General features: G+C 33.9%; 1 protein-coding gene across 1 annotated transcript in view; it reads right to left on the bottom strand.

Moving 5' to 3' along the window:
- Window positions 1-21,095, bottom strand: part of ATR (ATR checkpoint kinase) — a 102,835-nt gene that overhangs the window by 45,506 nt on the left and 36,234 nt on the right. Inside the window, exons 21-25 of the mRNA XM_074298438.1 lie at window positions 20,027-20,152; window positions 17,594-17,800; window positions 16,688-16,801; window positions 13,375-13,490; window positions 4,499-4,619 (exon numbers count right to left, since the gene is read on the bottom strand). Of these exons, the coding sequence (XP_074154539.1) occupies window positions 4,499-4,619; window positions 13,375-13,490; window positions 16,688-16,801; window positions 17,594-17,800; window positions 20,027-20,152 (684 nt within the window). The remainder of the gene's footprint in view (window positions 1-4,498; window positions 4,620-13,374; window positions 13,491-16,687; window positions 16,802-17,593; window positions 17,801-20,026; window positions 20,153-21,095) is intronic.

Below are 21,095 nucleotides of genomic sequence, written 5' to 3'. Positions count from 1 at the left end.
GAGAAGGAATGGCCAAAGACTGCAGTAGCTTTGCCAAAAAAGTCCCTCAAAGCGAGATCACAAAGAGATAGATATAATTGAAAAAAGCTGAACAAAATGCTTACTTATCCATGAGATATAAAAAAAAAAAAACAACTTACTTTTATTCTATCATTCATAATATACAATTACTTCTTTAATAGCAGTGATGGAGACAGTGATGATTATCACCACGTGTTTTACATATACCATCTTATTATCATTATCACATCATCACAACGGTACAGTGAGATGAGAATATCCTATGTTCATTTTAAAGATTACGGAGCTGAGGGAAAGACAGTGAAATGTACATACATAAGTATCTAAGGAAGGTCCAAAGCCAGGCCCTTGCTGGTTCCAATATATATAATTATTATTACGGCCTGGTTTCCACTAGATTATGTTGCTTCCTAGTGACATGTAACTATATCTTGATTATCCACACTAACAGATAAAAAGTGATATGAATTAACTCAATTCTATGAACTAAGCTACTCCATTATTATCTTGATTCACTCCCCTTCACTTATTCCATGATCAATACAAACCATTTGTACTTATTTTTAGAACATGCAGTTTTACAGAAATTTTATCTTTATAATTATTTTTTTGGCTTAGGCTAATAATAAAATTAATGCATTCCATGAGTACTTGGAAAAGTGAAAAAAATGTGCTAGGTAAGAGGGATTTTTGCCCAGGATTTAGATTTGCCACAAATAATACAGAATATTATATTTGGCAATATTATCATTGACAAATAATTGACAAATGATGGAGAACTAATATCAAAATAAAATTCATTTCAAGGGAAGTAATGTGATGCTTTCCCCCCAAAGACTTTTCTTTCTCTGTTTTTATTTCCCAACAATTTCGCTATAGATCAGATTACTGCCAACTTATGTTTGTGTTACTCAATTAGAAAAGAAGTTCCTTAATGAATCAAGTATATGCAAAGTTTACCTATAGAATACTTTAACAAAATGTACCACAAGCCAGAAGAGACATACTTTGGTTTATCTTTAAAGGAAAGTGTTTCCATGAGTCAAAGTTAAGTTATGTCCGTTAAGATATCTTACTCTACAAGTAGCCCTAAGAACACTGATTATCACACAGTTGGCTGTATCAGTGCTGACAAATTTGGGGAACCAATAATCACTTCAATTTCTCTAAGTTGTCTTTGATTAAATAAAATAGTATATCTCATCTGTATATCTCAATCAAAACCATCAGCAATCCTGATTTCAAAGCTGGGTGCATATTCTAGCATATACTATATTAGAGAGGGACAAATGAGGTTTCAGATTGGAAGACTACTGAGAGGTACTTGTATGACAAAAATTAATTTTCTCAAAGGGATTTGATTATAAAACTAAAATGATTTTGTATATTAAAGATATTTGTTTCCTAGGATAATGCTGAATAACACAAATTCAGCAGATCTGTGAATACTTTTTATAGAACTTTAAATAGACTTAAATATAATATATAGACTTAAACATAAATATATTATATATGATATATAAATAATATATATAAATAAATATAAAATCTGCAAAAAACCCCACAAACATTCAGAATTATCTAGATTATTACTGATTAGGAATTATCTAGAAATATGAGACTTAACAAGGTTATTTATACAGTCTTAAGCATTAGTAGTGCTAACAAAATTCAAAATACATTCATGTCCGTCTCTTACAAGTAAAGAGAAGATCACAACTTGCCCTCAAGACTATCCACAATCAATCAGTATGCTGAACCAAAAACAAGTAGAATTCTAATGCAAAATTACAAGCCTTTACCTGAACTGACACTTTGAACACTAATCTATCCAGGCAGGGAAGAGTTGTTTCAATGGACAAGCAGCGTGTCTTGAAACAATCCATTTCCACTTTTGATCATTAGGTTAGGTAAGAATGCTAATTTGTGGTGTATTCATTTGATGGCATTGATATATGCTCCTGCCAGATCAGATCTCCCTAGTTTATCTTAGAATGTTAATTTTACTTTCTATTCCTGCTGTCAATCCATTTCTGTGCTGAAATCTCTGCTGCAATTATAGACAATGCCAATATGGAAGGGTTTGCTTCAAAAAATAATCAAATACAGGCCAGGTGATAAACTCTGCAAAGACAGCAAGAAGTTTCTCTTAACATTCTCTATTTAACTTGGACTTTCAATTCCAGTAATCATTTTTTTCCAGACCTTTCCACTTCAAAAGTGACTTTTCATGGCAAAGATAGCAGAACCAAAATAAAAACGGAGCAATTACACATCTTTTTCCCTCATCTATGTAAGTAGTGTTGTCTCATCTATGAAGTTTTTTTTTCCTCAGTCAGTGAATATTTATAAAGCACCTGCTAAACATAAGGGATACAAAGAAAAGTAAAAGACAGTCCTTTATTTTAAAAAACTTACAATCTAATAGGGAAGACATCATGTAAACAACCAAGTACAAATAAATTATATTTATACAGAACTAAATAGGAAAAAAATCAACAGAGGGAAAGCACTAGAATTCAGAAGGATCAGGAAAAGCTTCCTGTAAAAGGGTGGATTTTAGCTTGGAATGAAGCTAATTAATGAAGCCAAGAGGAAGGAGAACATTGCAGACATGGAGGGCTGATAGAGAAAATGACCAGTCAGGAGACAGAATTTTCTGTGAGCAATGCCAAGGATACAGATCAATAACTGGCAGAGCATGTGTGGGGAGATGTGGAGTTAAGGTGAAGAACTTGCATCAGAGTGGTGGTAGTGTCAAAGGAGAGAAGGATATAATAAAACAACAAGATTTGGTAACAAACTGGACATGCTTTAAAAAAAAGTATGCATTTTTCTCACCAGCCTTGGCAGTTTCCTTAAATTTAGTTTTTCTGACACTATTCTCAAGACACAACAAACAAGAGTGCTATAGAAAATAGCCTAATTTTTGGCTGTGTCTAGGAAATGTTACAAAGCCCCTTTCTCTTCTTCCTCTAAGCTATTTTGATTGATGACTTCTTTGGGTCTTGGAAGTTCAATGATGTCTATACAAATATCTCTTAGATCTATTTATCTACAGACTTCCAGCCTTAAATTTTCAAATGCCTATTAGACATACTTACCTGAATATTCTATAAATTACCTTAAATTAAATAAGTCCAAAATGCAACTTTCATTCCCTAAAAATGTCTTTTCCTTCTGACTCTCACATGACATTCATCCAGGCCTGAAAGGGCCTCATCCCCAACTTCTTAATCTCCCTTCCACCCTGCCTTTCCCCTCCCCTCCCCCAGTTTCTTTGCTGTTAAGTCCTAGGAGTCATCCCTTCTAACATTTCTCCTCTGTTCCCAAATCTCCCAAGAGGGCCGGGCCCCTTTTTGGCACAGGCCTCACCATCACATGCCTGGACTACTGCCAATGCAAGAAGGGCCAGAATCCCAAGGCATTCCAAAGCTTGACTGATTACTCTTCCCTCACCTCACCTTCCACAGCCCTTTAGGAAACTCCAGCAGCTCCTTTCTGCCAGAAACTCTGCCCAATACCCCTTAAGGAGAAGGCCTTCTTCACACTGACATGACCTTACTACATTCCAAGTATCTCTTACATGTACAAAGTGCTTTCCATGCTGCCTTCCCCATCAGACTCAGAGCTCCTTGAGAGCAGGGATTGAGTGTGTTAGTTTGGGGGTTTTCGTTTTGTGTTTGTTTTTGTTTTGGCCCTTTTTTGTGTCCCCAGCACTTATTGCTACATAGTAGCTATTAAATGAGTCTTTACTTATGGATCTCCAAATCACTTTGAATGAGAGCCATACTTAGCAATTTTATATAAATCTGTAAGCTGTTGGATAAATCTTATTGATGTCTTCCTTGGATTTTTCTATTCTACTGAATTTCTGGATATCTCTATTACTAGACTTCCTCTCTTAACTGTAGCTATTTGTTATGGTATTGAGTTTGCTGGAATGAAGTAGTCTTTTCCCTTCCATACTCCTTATTTTTCAATTTAAATTCTTTTGATTAGATATACAAGATTTTAGGAACATATCCTTTTCATATAGATGCCATTGCTGACAAGGAAGCTGCCATTCCTATATTTTAAACTACTGTTCAGAAATAAAAACTCATTCACAGTTGCTCTCTAATTGGTCAGCAATTACTTTTCTAAAGTTTATGCTTTTGATCAGTCAGTGATGAAAATATCATATTCCTAAATTTTTCAGTTTATTCACCAAGACTTCATAATCCTTAGCAATAATCCTTTCTAATATTATTTGTGCCTACCTGAACCACCAGTAACAAGTAAGAAAAGATATGTCTTTCTTGGGAATTTCTACTACTTCTGTATCCAGTTACTAAATAGTAAACATTGGGAAAAAATTCTAAAGAATTTGTCTCTACTATCATCTTGATCAACATGAACAAATATTAGTGAGCACTGAATTGTGGCTAAACACAAAGACTCTGACTTTATAATAAGTAAAAATATATAGTATTACCTTTGTTATAAGATAACCCGCCCAAGATGCTGACCATTCTGCAAAGTTGTTGCCTAATTTACTTAAGTAAATTGGCTTCTTTACTGTTGACCAGTCTGTGGCCTTCTGAGAACTCTTATACCTATAAATTTGAAATGTAATTTAGTACAAGTCAAATTAAACATATTTAAAATTTAAGATGAGATACTTTTAAGACTGGCAAAAATGATAAGGAAATAATACTAGTCAGTTTTTTCCAGAGTTTCGACAAAATTACATTTAGATTCTGAATACTGTGTAATCTTCCTACACCTACCTTTTAAAACAACCTTTGAAAAAAGTAAATTTACTAACTCAACTCTAGCGCCAGATCTAATAATGCTATGTGAACTTGATTTAACGTACATTTCTGAAAAGTTGAAATCAGGATTGTCAAAGAATGGGCTTTTCTAGGGAAAGAAAAATCTGGTACATGTGATTAAATAGTGATTGAAAAATTAGTCCTACAACAGACTATTACCTCCCATTTATCTAGAATCCAAGCAACACTAGAACTCTATGATTTGTCCTTCACTATTCAAATTATAAGATATAGATCGTAATTAGTACATGTCATATATACTATGAACTGATTAGTTCAATAAACTGATATGAACTGATTAGCTCAATAAAAACTATGAGTTATTAACTTTTCCCTCCAACTATTTACTGAGGAGGTCAGAGTTTTTCTCTTCTAGTGATACTCCCAGCTTACATGAGAAGCAGACACAAATAAGTAGAGATATGAGTGGTGAGAGTCAGTCAAGTTTGGGTTTCCAAACTTTAGTGCTTTAACCACAATCTTTTTTTTTTTTTTTTTTAAACTGACTTTTAATTTTCCTCTATCATTCATTTCAGAGAAATATTTGAATGGAAATTGTACTTCTTCGGGTCAGTACTCTCAAGAATAAATGAGATAATTCGGAATGGTATATGAATTTAGTTGTATTTGGAATGGTATATGAATTTAGTTGTAGTTTACAATCTGGTGTTCCTTCTAGTATTTAAACTAAAAATCTAAAGAGCTACGAAACTTTATCCCATAGGAGAAGCCAACTAGCTGCTTCCTTCCATTTACAGCTTTGATAATGTGCCATTGTGTGTAAGTCTGTATGTCTACTGGTAAATCTATACCGACAGTTTTTTCCTACTCAATACAAAAGTAAATTTTTGTTCACAAAATTTTAAAAATATTCAATAGGCAACTGGTAATGTGAAAAGCTCAAGGGAGAGAATAGGAGTAGATTTAGCAATGTGGGGATTATCTGCAATGAGAGCATAATTAAACACATGAGAGCTAATGAGGTTACCAAGAAAGTATAGAGGGAAAAACAGCACACAAGACAGAATTCTGAGGAATACCCACAGTTATGGGATATGATATGAATGATTAGAAATAACAAAATTCAGATTAGATTCATTTCAGCAAAGGAAATTGGTAAAGAAGCATTTAGAAATGTAAAAGAGTGAGTGAAGAGTGTCATGAAAGCCAGAAAGAAGAGATAGATTGAGAATGAAGAGAATTGCAAAACATCTATAATCAGTTCAACAAACGAAGAGCCCTTTGCAAAGAACAGTTTCAGCTGGGTGGTGGTGTGAGGAGCCACAATGCAAAGGGTTGAGGAATGAGAGAAGAGAAAGTGAAAACAATAATTATAGGCAGCTTTTTTCTGAGAGTTTGGTTGAGAAAAGGAGAATAAAAGGAATACTACTTTTGACAGAATGCTTAGTGAAGACTGGTTTGAAGGAAGTAAGGAAGTTGATATGGAGAAATGAAAAATGTGAGAGGACGAATTACCAATCTATTGGGGATGAGCAGAAATGGAGAATGAAGACAGTAGCAGTAATGAGGAGCTTAGGTTTGGCAAAGGATGAGCAACAATATGACAAGGGTAGGGATCTAAGAAGAAGAGATAATGTGGAATTGTACACATTAACTATCAAGTCTGGTTAACTAGTTGAGACTGGAAAGAAGGCAAATTAAACTAAAGCAGGAATACTGGGCTAATAAAAAACTAGGAGGATAAAAATGATCTCAGACCTAATCTTTATTTTTTTATCTATAATACCAATTTCAAAATCCTCTCCTAGAGAGGCTATAGAAAGTATTACCTTATCTTTCAGAAAAGAAATAATAAGAGTGAAAAATTGAAATTATCATTCTAGGAAATGATTTCCACTATGATGTAAGGATAAACTTATATTTTTATCTTGATTGAGATCTGTTAAACTATGGAGAGAAAATAGGTAACTAGGTGGCTCAATAGAACACTGGGTATAAAAATCAAGAAGATTCATTTTCATGATTTCACATCCAGCCTCAGCCACTTACTAATTGTTTTGATTCTGGGAAAGTCACTTAAACTGCTTGCCTTAGTCGCATTTGTAAAATGAGTTAAAGAAGGGACTTCCAGCCAAGATGGCAGAGAGGACACATATATATCTAAGCTCCTTGCTCTCAGAATACTTTATTTCATGACAAGGCCTCAGAATTAGTGCTTATTTGAAAAAACCCACAAATAATTACCAACAGAAGATATCCTCGAAATTCACCAGAAAAGGTCTGTTTTTTCTTGCAGGTGGGGACGGTTAGATCGGGCACAGACTGCAGGCAGGCAGTGAGAGTCTGGAAGGCAGCTCACACTGAGCAGACCTGAGGGTGGGGTGGGGTGTGATCTCAGCCATTTCTTCAGGGAGAACTTTGCCACAGTGTGGCTACTTTGCCCTGGCAGCAAGCTAGTAGATCAACAGAGAAGCTGTAAACACAGAGGGTAAAGACTATAACCCCCAAAAGCTAGCATCTCTGAGGACTAATTGCACAACCATTGCTGTCCCTCTAGGGTCTCATTGCTGCCCCCTAGAGTCTGTAGAGGCTGCTCGGTAATACTATCCAGCACCCCCCCCCCCAAAAAAAAGCAGACTGCATTTTTTTTTTTGTTAGTTTGTTTTCTTTGACTCTTCTTTGACAAAATGAGCAAAAACTTTAAAGTGCACTCTAACCATTGATAGCTTCTATATGGATAGAGAGCAGACTTTAAACCCTGAGGAGACTAAAAACAGACTGTCTCCAGATGAATCCCCATAGGGGAAAATCATCTGATCCTCAACACACAAGACTTTCATAGAAGAAATAAAAAGGCTCTCACAAAAGAGCTAGAAGAATAATGGGAAAAGGAAAGGGAAGCTTGGCAAGAGAGTCTGGATAAGTCATCCCACTCATTTAAAGATAGAGTGGATAAAGAAATCAAATCCCTAAAAAACAGAATTAGTGAGTTGGAAAAAGAAAATAACTCTCTGAAAAATAAAATTGGTGAAATGGTAAAAATTCCATAGAACAAAACAACTCACTTAAAAACTCAATTGGACAATTACAAAAAGATATAAAAAAGTAAGTGAAGAAAACAATTCATTAAAAATCAGAATTGAAAAAAAAAAAAATCAGAATTGAACAAATGGAACTGAATGACACCAAGAATCAGTCAAGCAAAATCAAAAAAGTGAAACAATGGAAAAAAATGTCAAATACCTTCTTGGGAAAACAACAGACCTGGAAAATAGACCTAGGAGAGATAATCTGAGAATTATTGGACTTCCTGAAAAATATGATGAAAAAAAGATCCTGGACCTTATTTTCCAGGAAATTATCAAAGAGAACTGCCAAGATGTTATAGAAACAGAGGGTAAAATAGACATTGAAAAAATCTATAGATCACCTACTGAAAGGGACCCTAAAATCAAAACTCCAAGAAATATTGTGGCTAAATTCCAGAACTATCAGACCAAGGAAAAAATACTACAAGCTGCTAGAAAAAATCAATTCAAATATAGAGGAGCCACAATAAGGATTACTCGGGATCTAGCAGTGTCCACATTAAAGGATTGAAGGGCCTGGAATCTGATCTTCCAAAAGGCTAAGGACTTAGTATGCAGGCAAGAATAACTTAGCCAGCCAAAATGACCATTTTTTTTTCCAGGGAAGAAGATGGACCTTCAATGAAATAGGTGAATTTCATCTATTTCTGATGAAAAAACCAGAACTAAACAAAAAGTTTGATCTCTAAATATAGGACTCAAGAGAAACATAAAAAGGTAAAAAGAAATCTTGGGAACTATATTTTTTATAAAGACATATATAAACACATGTATAAATTATTCTAGAAACTAGAGGTGGAAAGGAAATTGTACCAGAAAAAGGGTAAAGTGGGGGTATTATATCTCACGAAGAGGCAAAGGAAACCTATTATATCTGAGAGAAAGAATGGAAGAGGGTGAACATAGTGTGTATTTTACTCTCATCAGAATTGGCTTAAAGAGAAAAATATTAGCTATATTTGATTTATGGTGAAACTTCTCCCACCTCATTGAAAAATGGGAGGGGAAAAGTGAAAAGGGAAGGAGTAAGCTAAGCAGAAGGGAATATAGAAATTGTGAGGAAAAGGGGTAAGATAAGGGGAGGAACTCTAAGATGGGGGGAGGGATACTTAAAAGGGAGGACTGTGAGATACAAGTGGTGCTCACAAGTTTAATATTGGGGAAGAGAATAAGGAGGAAGGAAAGGAGAAAAGCATAAGCAGGGGTTAACAAGATGGCAAGTAATATAGAATTAGTAATTTTAACCATAAATGTGAATAGAGTAAACTCCCTCATAAAGTGGAAGCGGTTAGCAGACTGGATTAAAAGCCAAAATCCTACAATATGTTGTTTGCAGGAAACATACCTGAAGCAGGGAGATATATACAGAGTAAAGGTAATAGGCTGGAGCAGAATCTACTATGCTTTAGGTGAAGTCAAAAAAGCATCTCAGATCAAGTAAAAGCAAAAATTGATCTAATTAAAAGAGATAAGGAAGGGCACTATATTTTGCTAAAGGGTAGCATAGATAATGAAGCAATATCAATATTAAACATATATGCACCAAGAGGTGTAGCATCTAAATTCTTAAAAGAGAAATTAAGAGAGCTGAAAGAAGAAATAGGCGCCAAAACTATAATAGTGGGAGATCTCAACCTTGCATTCTCAGAATTAGATAAATAAAACCACAAAATAAATAAGAAAGAAGGTAAGAGAGATAAATAGAATACTAGAAAAGTTAGATATGATAGATCTCTGGAGAAAACTAAATGGAGCCAAAGGAGTACACTTTCTTCTCAGCAGCTCATGGAAACTATACAAAAATTGACCATATATTAGGACATAAAAACCTCAAATTCAAATGCAGTAAGGCAGAAATAGTAAAAGCATCCTTTTCAGACCATGATGCAAAGAAAATTACATTCAACAAAATAATCTCATACTAAAGAATGATTGGGTGAAACAACAACTCATAGATATAATAACTTCACCCAAGAAAATGACAATAATGAGACATCATACCATAATCTGTGGGATGCAGCTAAAGTGGTAATAAGGGGAAATTTTATATCTCTAGAGGCCTACTTTTATAAAATAGAGAAAGAGAAGGTCAATCAATTGGGCTTGCAACTAAAAATGCTAGAAGAGGAACAAATTAAAAACCCCCAGTCAAACACTAAACTTGAAATTCTAAAAATAAAAGGAGAGATTAATAAAATTGAAAGTAAAAAAGCTATTGAGTTAATTAATAAAACTAAGAGTTGGTTCTGTAAAAAAACCCAACAAAATAGATAAACCCTTAGCAAATCTGACTAAAAAAAGGATAGAGGAAAATCAAATTGTTAGTCTCCCCCCCTCCCCCCGAGGCTGGGGTTAAGTGACTTGCCCAGGGTCACACAGGTAGGAAGTATTAAGTGTTTGAGACCAGATTTGAACTCGGGTCCTCTTGAATTCAAGGCTGGTGCTCTATCCACTGTGCCACCTAGCTGCCCCAAATTGTTAGTCTTAAAAATGAAAAGGGAGAACTCGCTACTAATGAAGAGGAAAGTAGAGCAATAATTAGGAGTTACTTTGCCCAACTTTATGCCAATAAATTTGGTAACTTAAATGAAATGGAAGAATACCTTCAAAAATATAGTTTGCCCAGAATCAGAGGAAGAAGTAAATTGGTTAAACAGTCCCATCTTAGAAAAAGAAATAGAACAAGCTATTAATCAACTCCCTAAGAAAAAATCCCCAGAGCCAGATGATCTATATATGAATTCTACCAAACATTTAAAGAACAATTAACTCCAATGTTAAATAAATCCACATAAATCCTCAGCATTTTTATACATCACCAACAAAATCCAACAGCAAGAGATACAAAGAGAAATTCCATTCAAAATAATTGTTGATAGCATAAAATATTTGGGAATCTATCTACCAAAGGAAAGTCAGGAATTATATGAGCAAAATTACAAAACACTTTCCACATGAATAAATTCAGATTTAAATAATTGGAAAAATATTAAGTGCCCTTGGATAGGCCAAGAGAATATAATAAAGACAACAATACTACCTAATCTATTTATTTAGTGCTATATATTTTAATGACTTAGAAAAATAACAACAAAATTCATATGGAAGAACAAAAGGTCAAGAATTTCAAGGGAATTAATGAAAAAAAAAAAAAATCAAATGAAGGTGTCCTAATATCTAAAACTATATTATAAAGCAGTGGTCACCAAAACCATTTGGTATTGACTAAGAAATAGATTAGTTGATCAGTGGAATAGGTTAGGTTCACAAGACAAAATTGTCAATAACTATAGCAATCTAATGTTTGACAAACCCAAAGATCCCAACTTTTGGGATAAGAATTCATTATTTGACAAAAACTGCTGGGAGAACTGGAAATTAGTATGGCAGAAATTAGGCATGGACCCATACTTAACACTGTACACCAAGATAAGATCAAAATGGGTCCATGATTTAGGCATAAAGAACAAGATTATAAATAAATTAGAGGAACATAGGATAATTTACCTCTCACACTCATGGAGGAGGAAGGAATTTGTGACGAAAGAAGAACTAGAGATCATTATTGATCACAAAATAGAAAATTTTGATTATATCAAATTAAAAAGCCTTTGTGCAAACAAAATTAATGCAAACAAGGGAAGCAACAAACTGGGAAAACATTTTTAAAGTTAAAGATTCTGATAAAGGCCTCATTTCCAAAATATATAGAGAATTGACTTTAATTTATAAGAAATCAAGCCATTCTCCAATTGATAAATGGTCAAAGGATATGAACAAACAATTTTCAGATGGTGAAATTGAAATTATTTCTATTCAAATGAAAGGGTATTCCAAATCACTATTGATCAGAGAAATGCAAATTAAGACAACTCTGAGATACCACTACACTCCTGTCAGATTGGCTAAGATGACAGGAAAAAATAATGATGAATGTTGGAGGGGATGCGGGAAAACTGGGATACTGATGCATTGTTGGTGGAGTTGTGAATGAATCCAACTATTCTGGAGAGCAATCTGGAATTATGCCCAAAAAAGTTATCAAATTGTGTATACCCTTTGGTCCAGCAGTGTTACTACTGGGCTTATATCCCAAGGAAATACTAAAGAAGGGAAAGGGGCCTGTATGTGCCAAAATGTTTGTGGCAGCCCTCTTTGTGGTGGCTAGAAATTAGAAAATGAATGGATGCCCATCAATTGGAGAATGGCTGGGTTAACTGTGGTATATGAATATTATGGAATATTACTATTCTGTAAGAAATGACCAGCAGATGAATACAGAGAGGCTTGAAGAGACTTACATGAATTGATGCTGAGTGAAATGAGCAGACCCAGGAGATCTTTGTACATTTCAATAATACTATATGAGGATGTATTCTTATGGAAGTGGATATCTTCGACAAAGAGAAGATCTAATTCAGTTCCAATTGATCAATGATGGACAGAATCAGATATTCCCAGAGAAGGAACACTGGGAAGTGAGTGTGGACTACTTACATATTTGTTTTTCTTCCCAGGACATTTTTACCTTCTGAATCCAATTCTTCTTGTGCAACAAGAGAACTGTACAGTTCTGAACACATATATTGTATCTAGGATATACTATAACATATTTAACATCTTTTTACTGAAAATGACATCAACCTTCTGGTCTCCTAGGTTTGCAAATTTAGAATTTTCCTCAACTCCTCACTCTTCCTTTCCCCACTATATATATAGGTTGTCAAATCTTGTTATTTCTACTTCCACAATATCTCTCAATATGAGAGATTCCATTTCTTTTCACATAGCCATCACCCTAATTCAGACCATAATCATCTCTTGCTTGTTCTATTGCCTATGTCAACTAATTATCATTAGTCTACCTACCACTTTCTTTTTCCAACTCATCCACCACAGTGACCAAAATAATTTCTCTAAAGCCTAGTTCTGTCCCTATCATTTAGCTCCTCAAATAAACCCCAATGGATCCCTTGACTAGATCAATTATGAAATACTTTGATATTTGAAGTTTTTCACAACCTGATCTCAACTTATCTTTTTAACTTTACACATTAATATGTATCTCACAAATATGGTTCTTTCTTGCTATTTCTTAAACACAAAACTATCTTTTGGCTTTGGGCCTGGAGTACCTTCTCTGCTGCCTTTTAGAATCTTTTGTTTCTCTTTGACATCTCCATCTACATGAAAACCTTTTCTGATTCCCCCAGATAATGGTGACATCTTCTCATTAATTAGCTTGCACTTAGTTTTTACATTTTACGTGTGAAAGAATATATGTATGTTTAACACACACACACACACACACACACACACACACACACACACACACACACATTTATATGTATGTTTTCTTCCCTGAAAGACTATAAGTTCCTTGAGGGAAAAAGACTTTATTTTTGTCTTTGTATACTCATGGCCTTGCATAGTGCCTGGCACACAGGAAACACTTAATACATGTCTGTTGATTATTATCTAGATACCTTGTATTTAGATGAGGTTCCAAAATTTCCCGAACATGTTCAGGGAATCTCCTCCAGAGTCGGTGGCCTGGACCATCAGTCTCCATTTCTCTGCATTCATAAATGGAAAGCAACTCCTACCAATACACAAGAAAACAGCTGAGTCTTTTTTAGTCTTTATTGCTCCAGGAAACGGACAATGCACAACAATAATGGATTTCAAAAACTGACTTTCTAAAAAAAAAATACTGCAAAACTTGCAAGCATCAAAGTGTAGCATAATGAGAATAAGAAAGTGGTTAAAAAAGTCTATAATTATCACCACTTTGCATTTATTTTATTTATTAAATCTCACAACTAGAGATTTTCATAAATGTAAAAGAATGCAATCCCAATGTATCCCCTCAATTGAAGGTGCAGTGAAATATGAAACAGTAAATTAATGGTTATGAAAAGTGAAACCAAAATTCAATGATAAAGTTATTGATTCCAAAAAATCCAATAACTTTTCATTTGTAAACCAAAAGCATAACACTGTACTTCAAACCTTTGGATCTGTCTTTGTGACCTAAATCCCCTACTTAAAAGACATATGACCATGTACAGGTCATTGTCTTTCTGAGTCTCAGCTTCTTTATAAGGCTTATAACTAACTTTTGATGAGGCTATAATGAGGAGCATCCTTTTTGAAATGATAAAGCACAATATAAATATTAGTTATAGAAGAGATTATTTCATTAGTGATACTTTTCAAAAGACCATTTTGCCTGCATTATCTTCTTGATATTTTCCCAAATTTTAAAAAGACACATTATATTAGGGAATGTTAGTTTTGCTAAATAATATTTTACAATGATTATGAATTATGTAAATGTACAATATTTCACAGTTGCATTCCATAAATATTTAACTATACAGACCTTTCTCAATTATCAAAATAAAGCAAGAATAAAAAATGTAAGGATAATTGTATACATTATGTATATATAGATTTATATTTGCAAACACATACATAGGTTTATATTTGCAAGATATTCTAAGAACTAAGAATTTCACTTAAAAATAGCAAAAAACACGAGAAATAGTTACTTCTTAAGTCACTAAACTGTCCAATTTGCTCATCCTGCAAAAATATTTAGTATTACTCAAATAATATTTTGCTCAAACATTACTGTAAATGAATTGTAAAGTGTTTCTCCAACCCAATACAATTTAAAATAAATATGTTAACATTAGTCCATCAGTGGCTGCTCTGCTTTCAAAGAGAGCTTCTTTACCAGGTTTATAGCCCAAAGATATTAAAAAAAAAAAAAAATGGAAAAGGAAAAGAATCTATATCTATAAAATAATTTATAGCAGCTCTCTTAGTGGTGATAAAGAAGAGGAAATTGAGAGGATTTCCCATCAACTGGGAAATAGCTGAATAAGCTATTGTACATGATTGTGATGGAATATTGTTATAAGAAATAACAAGCATGTTACTCTCAGAAAAACATGGAGAGATTTACATGAACTGATGCAAAGTGAAATGAACAGAACCAGAACATTGTATACAGTAATAGCAATTTTGTATGACGATCAACTATGGATGATTTGGCTATTATCAGCAATAAAATGATTGAAAACAATTCTGAAGGACTTATGAAAAATACCATCCATCTCCAGAGAAAGAACTGATAGGAATCTGAATGCAGAATGAAGCATAATTTTTCTTGGGGATTTTTTGAACGTGTTTTCTTTCACAAAATGATTACCATTAAAATGTTTTGCTTCACTGCACACTATTTAAATTGCTTGCTTTCTCAATGAGCAGGGCAGGATGAGAAAATTTAGGATTCAAAAAGGTTTTTTTTTTTTTTTAATGTTAAAAATTGTTTTTACATGTAATCAGGAAAAAACAAAATACTAATTTTTTTTTAAAAGAAAGAACATTCCCTACACCAATGAAATCTCAAATTTTAAAATGTACTTATGTACCAAACAATTAAAGAGATGCAATTTAAAAAGTGGTTCTCAAAGTAAGTCCAACATTTTAGTATGTAGGAAATAAGGTTTGCTTAAATTATTCACAGTGCAAATAGCATCTTCAGATAAGATTCCATGAATAAGAACAATTTACAATATCTAGAGACTTTAAATTTTTTTGCAGAAACAATTTACATTCTGAAAGAGATTCCTAGAAAGGTGAGAATACAATGTTGAATTAAATAAAATATTTAAAAAGACAACCTATAATAATATGGCCAAATTTTAAGTCAAATATGTATTACATCATGTTTTCTAAAAACATAAAAAACATTTCAATACTTCAAGGATTTCTGATTTCATATAAATATGAATACTCCCTCTATCAGTTCACATTACCATGTGTCTATGCATTCACAGATACTCAATAATAGCTATGAATTAAAAAAATTCACCTCATAGTCAATTCTCTGTGATGAGCCACCTTGGGCTAGACTTGGACACAAACACACAGACTGTTACCTGGCCCATATTCAATGCCCTTTCACTTTGGTAAGGCCTACCAGAGATTATGCTCTACTGACATTCCCTTATATCTGCTTTAAGCCATGGGGGTGGTACTGGAATATATTTAAAAAATTACAACCTTAAAACATTTTAATCAGAAATACAATAGTTAATAAAATATTAATTTTAAAATTCCTTAGAAATGCAAATTTATTTAAATGGTGAAAAATAAGTTAGATAAACTGTTGAACCCAAAAAACATAATGGGAAAGGACAAAAAAACATGTAACCAAGAAATGATGCCAAACTACTTAAGCCACAGCATCTTGAGATACTGGAAGCTTGAGAACTAGAAAAACTATAAATCATAACCCTTGAACTAACTCCCTAAAAATTAACCACCAAGAGAGACGAATTGCCTTGGAAAGTATCAGGGTTTCTCTCAGAAGCCTTCAAGCAGTGAATTGTGGATCAATTACTTGCCAGTTTTGTTATATTGGGGATGCCTTTTGAGGTATGGCCACTGAAGTTACTTCCAATTCCAAATCCCACATTTGACATGCCATCCTAAAGATTATTAAATGATTCACTAATATAGGTAAGTTCTATTTAAATATGGTCTAATAGTTGTAAGAAAGAATTAGTATTAAATCTAAATTACTGGAAATCAGAATTAGTGCCCAATAGGAAGTATCATATAGAAATAATATACAACAAAACACTAGTTTATTCAAGAACTATAAAAATAAGTAATAAAAAAAAATTCCTTCTTCCAAAAATGCCTTCTTCTGACTACAGACAATATAGTTTTCTTAAGGAAATCCAAAATTGTGAATCTAGCAATGAATAAGTATATTCTTACTTGAATGGCATAGGCAGCTGAATCTTGAGCACGGACATTATCAGCATATGCAAGGAATGCTCTGGTTAGTTCCATCAATAATCCATATGCAAAATTTGAATCCTCTACTCCAGTCTCATTAACAAGGAAAAAGAAATGTTTACAAGTCAACTGACAGGAAAATTCATTAAGTTTTAATTGAACTGTCCTAAAAGTCTGACTTCAAATTAAACTTAATTTAAAAAAAAATGAGATCCTAAATTATTTTGGAAGGAACGAATAATTAGGTTTGCAGCATTTAAATCAAAGCCAAAAGTCTTTTGAACAACTTCTACGGTGTACTGGAATAACATCAGCCATATAAACATTCCAACATTTAGTCTCATTCTCTTAGGTCATATAAATTGTTTAAAAAGAAATCTTAATATGATTAGTAATAAATGTCAAGAAAAATATCCATTATAGATATACAAAAAAGCTTTGTTAAGAGTATGCTATTCAAGGGGCAACTTGGTGGTCCAGTGGATAGAGCATCAGGCCCAAGTTCAAATTTGGTCTCAAACATTTAATAGCTAGGTGACACTGCACAAGGTCACTTAACCTTGTTTGCTTCAGTTTCCTCATTTTTAAAATGAGAAAACCACTCCAGTATCTTTACTGATAAAACTTCAAATGGGGTCAACAAAGAATAGGATATGACTGAATAATTCAGCAAATGATATTCAAAGAAAGTTTACAACATTATGATTATTGTCAGAAGTTCACTGAAACAGTATTATTGGAAAAATGTGGGATGAATAATGCCTATATGATATAGATTAAAAGTCAAGGTGAAGTATAAATTGGACATTTCTGTGTAACATTTAACATGAAAGATCCAACTGAATTGGGAACTATTCTAGAAAATTCCTAATCATTGCAACTTACCACAAATGTAACATCCTTTCCTTGAGTTTCACCTGTTGAGAAATCCAGACGACCTGGGTCTATTGCACCCAATTCCCCTAAACACTCTCCACAAAGTAATCGAGCTTGGGAATTTGCATCTTGGCAGCCTTTCAAAAGGACCGTCACCAATTTGGAGATAATAGGTTCTACTGTTTCACTATCTGTGGCATATTTTATTAATTTAACCTAAGTAGAAAAAATTTTTTTTAAATTGTAAGAATTTGTCATATATACCATAAGTTCAAAAGACTTGTAAACCTTTATCATTATAGAAAATTCTGAATAGATGAATGGATATATCAATCATTAAGCATGTATCTATTAAGAGCCTATTATGTTTGAGGTACTAAGCTGGGGATATAAATATAAAGAAAAAAACAATTCCTACTGTCAAGCACTGAGTTCAAACTAGGCTGACACTTATTTTGTGATCCTGGACAAGTCAAATAGCAGCTACCTGGTAAGGATATTGTGAGGATTAAATAAAACAATAGTTGTAAAGTACTTAGTACAGTGCCTGGCACATGCTGGATATTATATACTTCTCTCATATTATAGCAGGAATAATACTGAGAGTGCTGAAATGTATTCCAATCCAGGCTCCGTTACTTTCTACTAATAGCTTCATTTGTAAAATAAGTTGGTAGAACTATATGACTTCTATAGCCAATCAAACAACAAGCATTTATTAAGCACTTGTGTACCAGACACTGTGCTGCTAGACACACGAGATATAAAAATAAAAAGGAAACAGTCCCCACCTTCAAGAAACTTCCCTTGTCCAGGGAAACACCATGTATATTCATATAAATAAATACAAAAAGCTGGTAGGGAGGCCCCTGAGAGAATTTGGAAAGGCCTCATGCAATAGGCAGTTCTTGAGTTAAATTCTGAAGGAGCTTAAGGATTCTACAGAATGCAGTCTAGGCTAGAGACAGTCAGTACAAAGACCTAGAGAAAAAAACTGAAGCGTCACATATGAAAAACAGTCTAGCTGTACAGTACAATGCATAAAAACCAGGACCGGACAAGTATGCTGGCGCTATATTGTGAAGGATTTTAAATGCTTAACAGAAGGAGCTGATGTTTGATGCCATAGAGAGCCAGTGGAGCTCTCCAAGCAAGGAGGATATGCTTAGAGCTCTGCTTTAGGAAAATCAATTTGGCAGTTGTATAAAGGATGCTCTGAATCCCAAGACATCATTAAAAAAGCCAGGAATCTGGAGTCTGGAGTAAATCTGAAAGGCTTGCTAAGTCTTTTTGTATCTCTTTACAATAAGGAATACTACAGTTAGCCTTGAAAATAAAATTGTTCAGCTTGGCAAGTACTCAATATAAGCCACATCTGCTGAACTTTCATAATCACTTTATCCTGGGTCATTTTTAAAAATACTATTAGTAGCCAAAATATCAGATGTGAAGACAATCAAAAACAAGTAGTCCAAAATTCCCTGATAAAATTAAATATTAACAACCATTCATCAAGGTACATATTGTCTTACTGAAAACCTTTTAGAGAGTGATTATTAAGACTGAATCTTAATGAAGGCACTGATGCCTGAAAAGCAAAATATAAGTGATGACTAACATGTCAGAACATATGGGAATTGTCTATTGCCACATAAGTACTAATGCTAATTATGAGGGATTCAAAAAATGGTTATGTTAGGTAAGAAAAAAAGACTGCAATTCACAGTCTAAATCATCAACTCTCCCACACACTCTAGGCTAATGAAAAGAAAATTCAGAACTGTGAGCTCCTTAAGAGCAGGGATTGTTTTTTACCTTTTTTTTTTTTTTTTTTTTTTTTTGGTATTCTCATAGCTTAGTGAGTTCTTATGCATCTGCACTCAATCATCAGAAGGCACACTTACCTCAATATCTCAAAAAGTACAGCGGGAGGAAAAGTTGTGTTGGCTTCTGGAAACCTTAAAATTAACTATTATGTCTTTCATATTATTCAGGAAGCTGATTTCATAAAGCCCTAACTCAAACTCAAAATGAATAAAGTATGAAGAGGCCAAAATCATCAATAAGCAACATATAACTTCTGTGTGTGTGTGTGCGTGCACACACACCTGCCCATGTGTAGGCTTACACATGCCTGCAAATACACACATGTGCTTTAGAGTATTTGATTCTCTATGCTGACTGTCAAAAGCAGGAGAACATCCTATTGGAAATATTCTATCAACAATGAGATGCAAGAATGAATCAAGGAAAGGAGGTTAATTAGGAGCAAATGGAAAACAGACAGATTAATGGAAAGAATAAACAAAATGGAAAAGAAGAAACTTTCACAATAAATTTCAAAATGATAATCTGTTATTAACAGAAATATAAATCTGGCATAACTGGAAATGCAAATATTTTGAAAAAATTTTCAGTTTTCATTATAATTAACTAATATACCTGATTTTTATACAGAGTTTCCTTTAAGCTGGTAAGAGCATGGATACGGACATCTACATTCTCATGCTGAATTGCTTTCATGGATAGTTGTAGAGTTGTTTGTAGGTCAGTGCTCTCAGAGGTCTCCTAAATAAGCAATATAAATATGTGGCTTAAAACACTATTTCAAGGATAGTTTTCAGGATCTTAATGCCTACATAGGATCAATTTGCTGAACTTGAAACAAGAGTCCAAAAGAAAAACATCTTACCAAAAAAACCCAAAAACTATAATGTTGCAATGTAACAAACACTGAGTTAGACATTTTAGAGTTGTGGGGGGGAAAAAAAAAACAAACTTTTTTTGAGAAAGAAATTGTATTAGTTGAAATACCAGTGGTTTTCATAGAGAACATTCAAGCTCTTTCTTAATCAACTTTCCCATTGCTACAACATCATTAATTTCAGTCAGAGTGAGAAGTCAGTCAACAGGAATGCATTAAGTGCTTACTATGTGCCAAGAACTGGGAGAGTAAAGGGAAATCTCCCTCCAAGTCAGAGATTCTTCACCTTTTGGGTGGCAAAGAGGCCATGGGCAATCATCTGGTGAACCTACAAATCCTATTTCCCAGGATACTTTTTAAATTCATGAAGTAAAACATACTAGATGACAAAGGAAACCAATTACACTGAAATATAGCTATCAAACTCTTCTATAAATTCTTTTAAAAACAAATTCATAGAACCAAGAGTAAGAAGCCTTGCTCTAGGTTGTAGCTGTTTATCTATTATTTTTGAAGAGGATCAATGACATCATGGGTGATGTCCTGATTCAAAAAGGCTGTACTGGACTGAACTGAGCTAGGGTTCTTTCCCTATCTCACTCTTCCCCTGAATCAGGAAAGTCTTGATGGCAGGACAAGTCGGACAATGGGAGATGGCATATCTGACGTGCCTCCCTGGTCTGGTTTAGCCTGTCGGCTCAAGAGTTTTACCAGGCGACAGCTGTTGCACAGGCTATGGTTTCCAGGAGCTGCAAGAGAGCTAGAGGACAAGCAGACACCTAAGGTAGATAAGCAGCCCTGGAAAGG

Source organism: Sminthopsis crassicaudata, chromosome 3 (genome assembly GCF_048593235.1).
Source record: "Sminthopsis crassicaudata isolate SCR6 chromosome 3, ASM4859323v1, whole genome shotgun sequence".
NCBI classification, from domain to species: domain Eukaryota; kingdom Metazoa; phylum Chordata; class Mammalia; order Dasyuromorphia; family Dasyuridae; genus Sminthopsis; species Sminthopsis crassicaudata.
The sequence above is the reverse complement of the archived record's forward strand: the minus strand, read 5'-3'. Positions and strand labels throughout refer to the sequence as shown.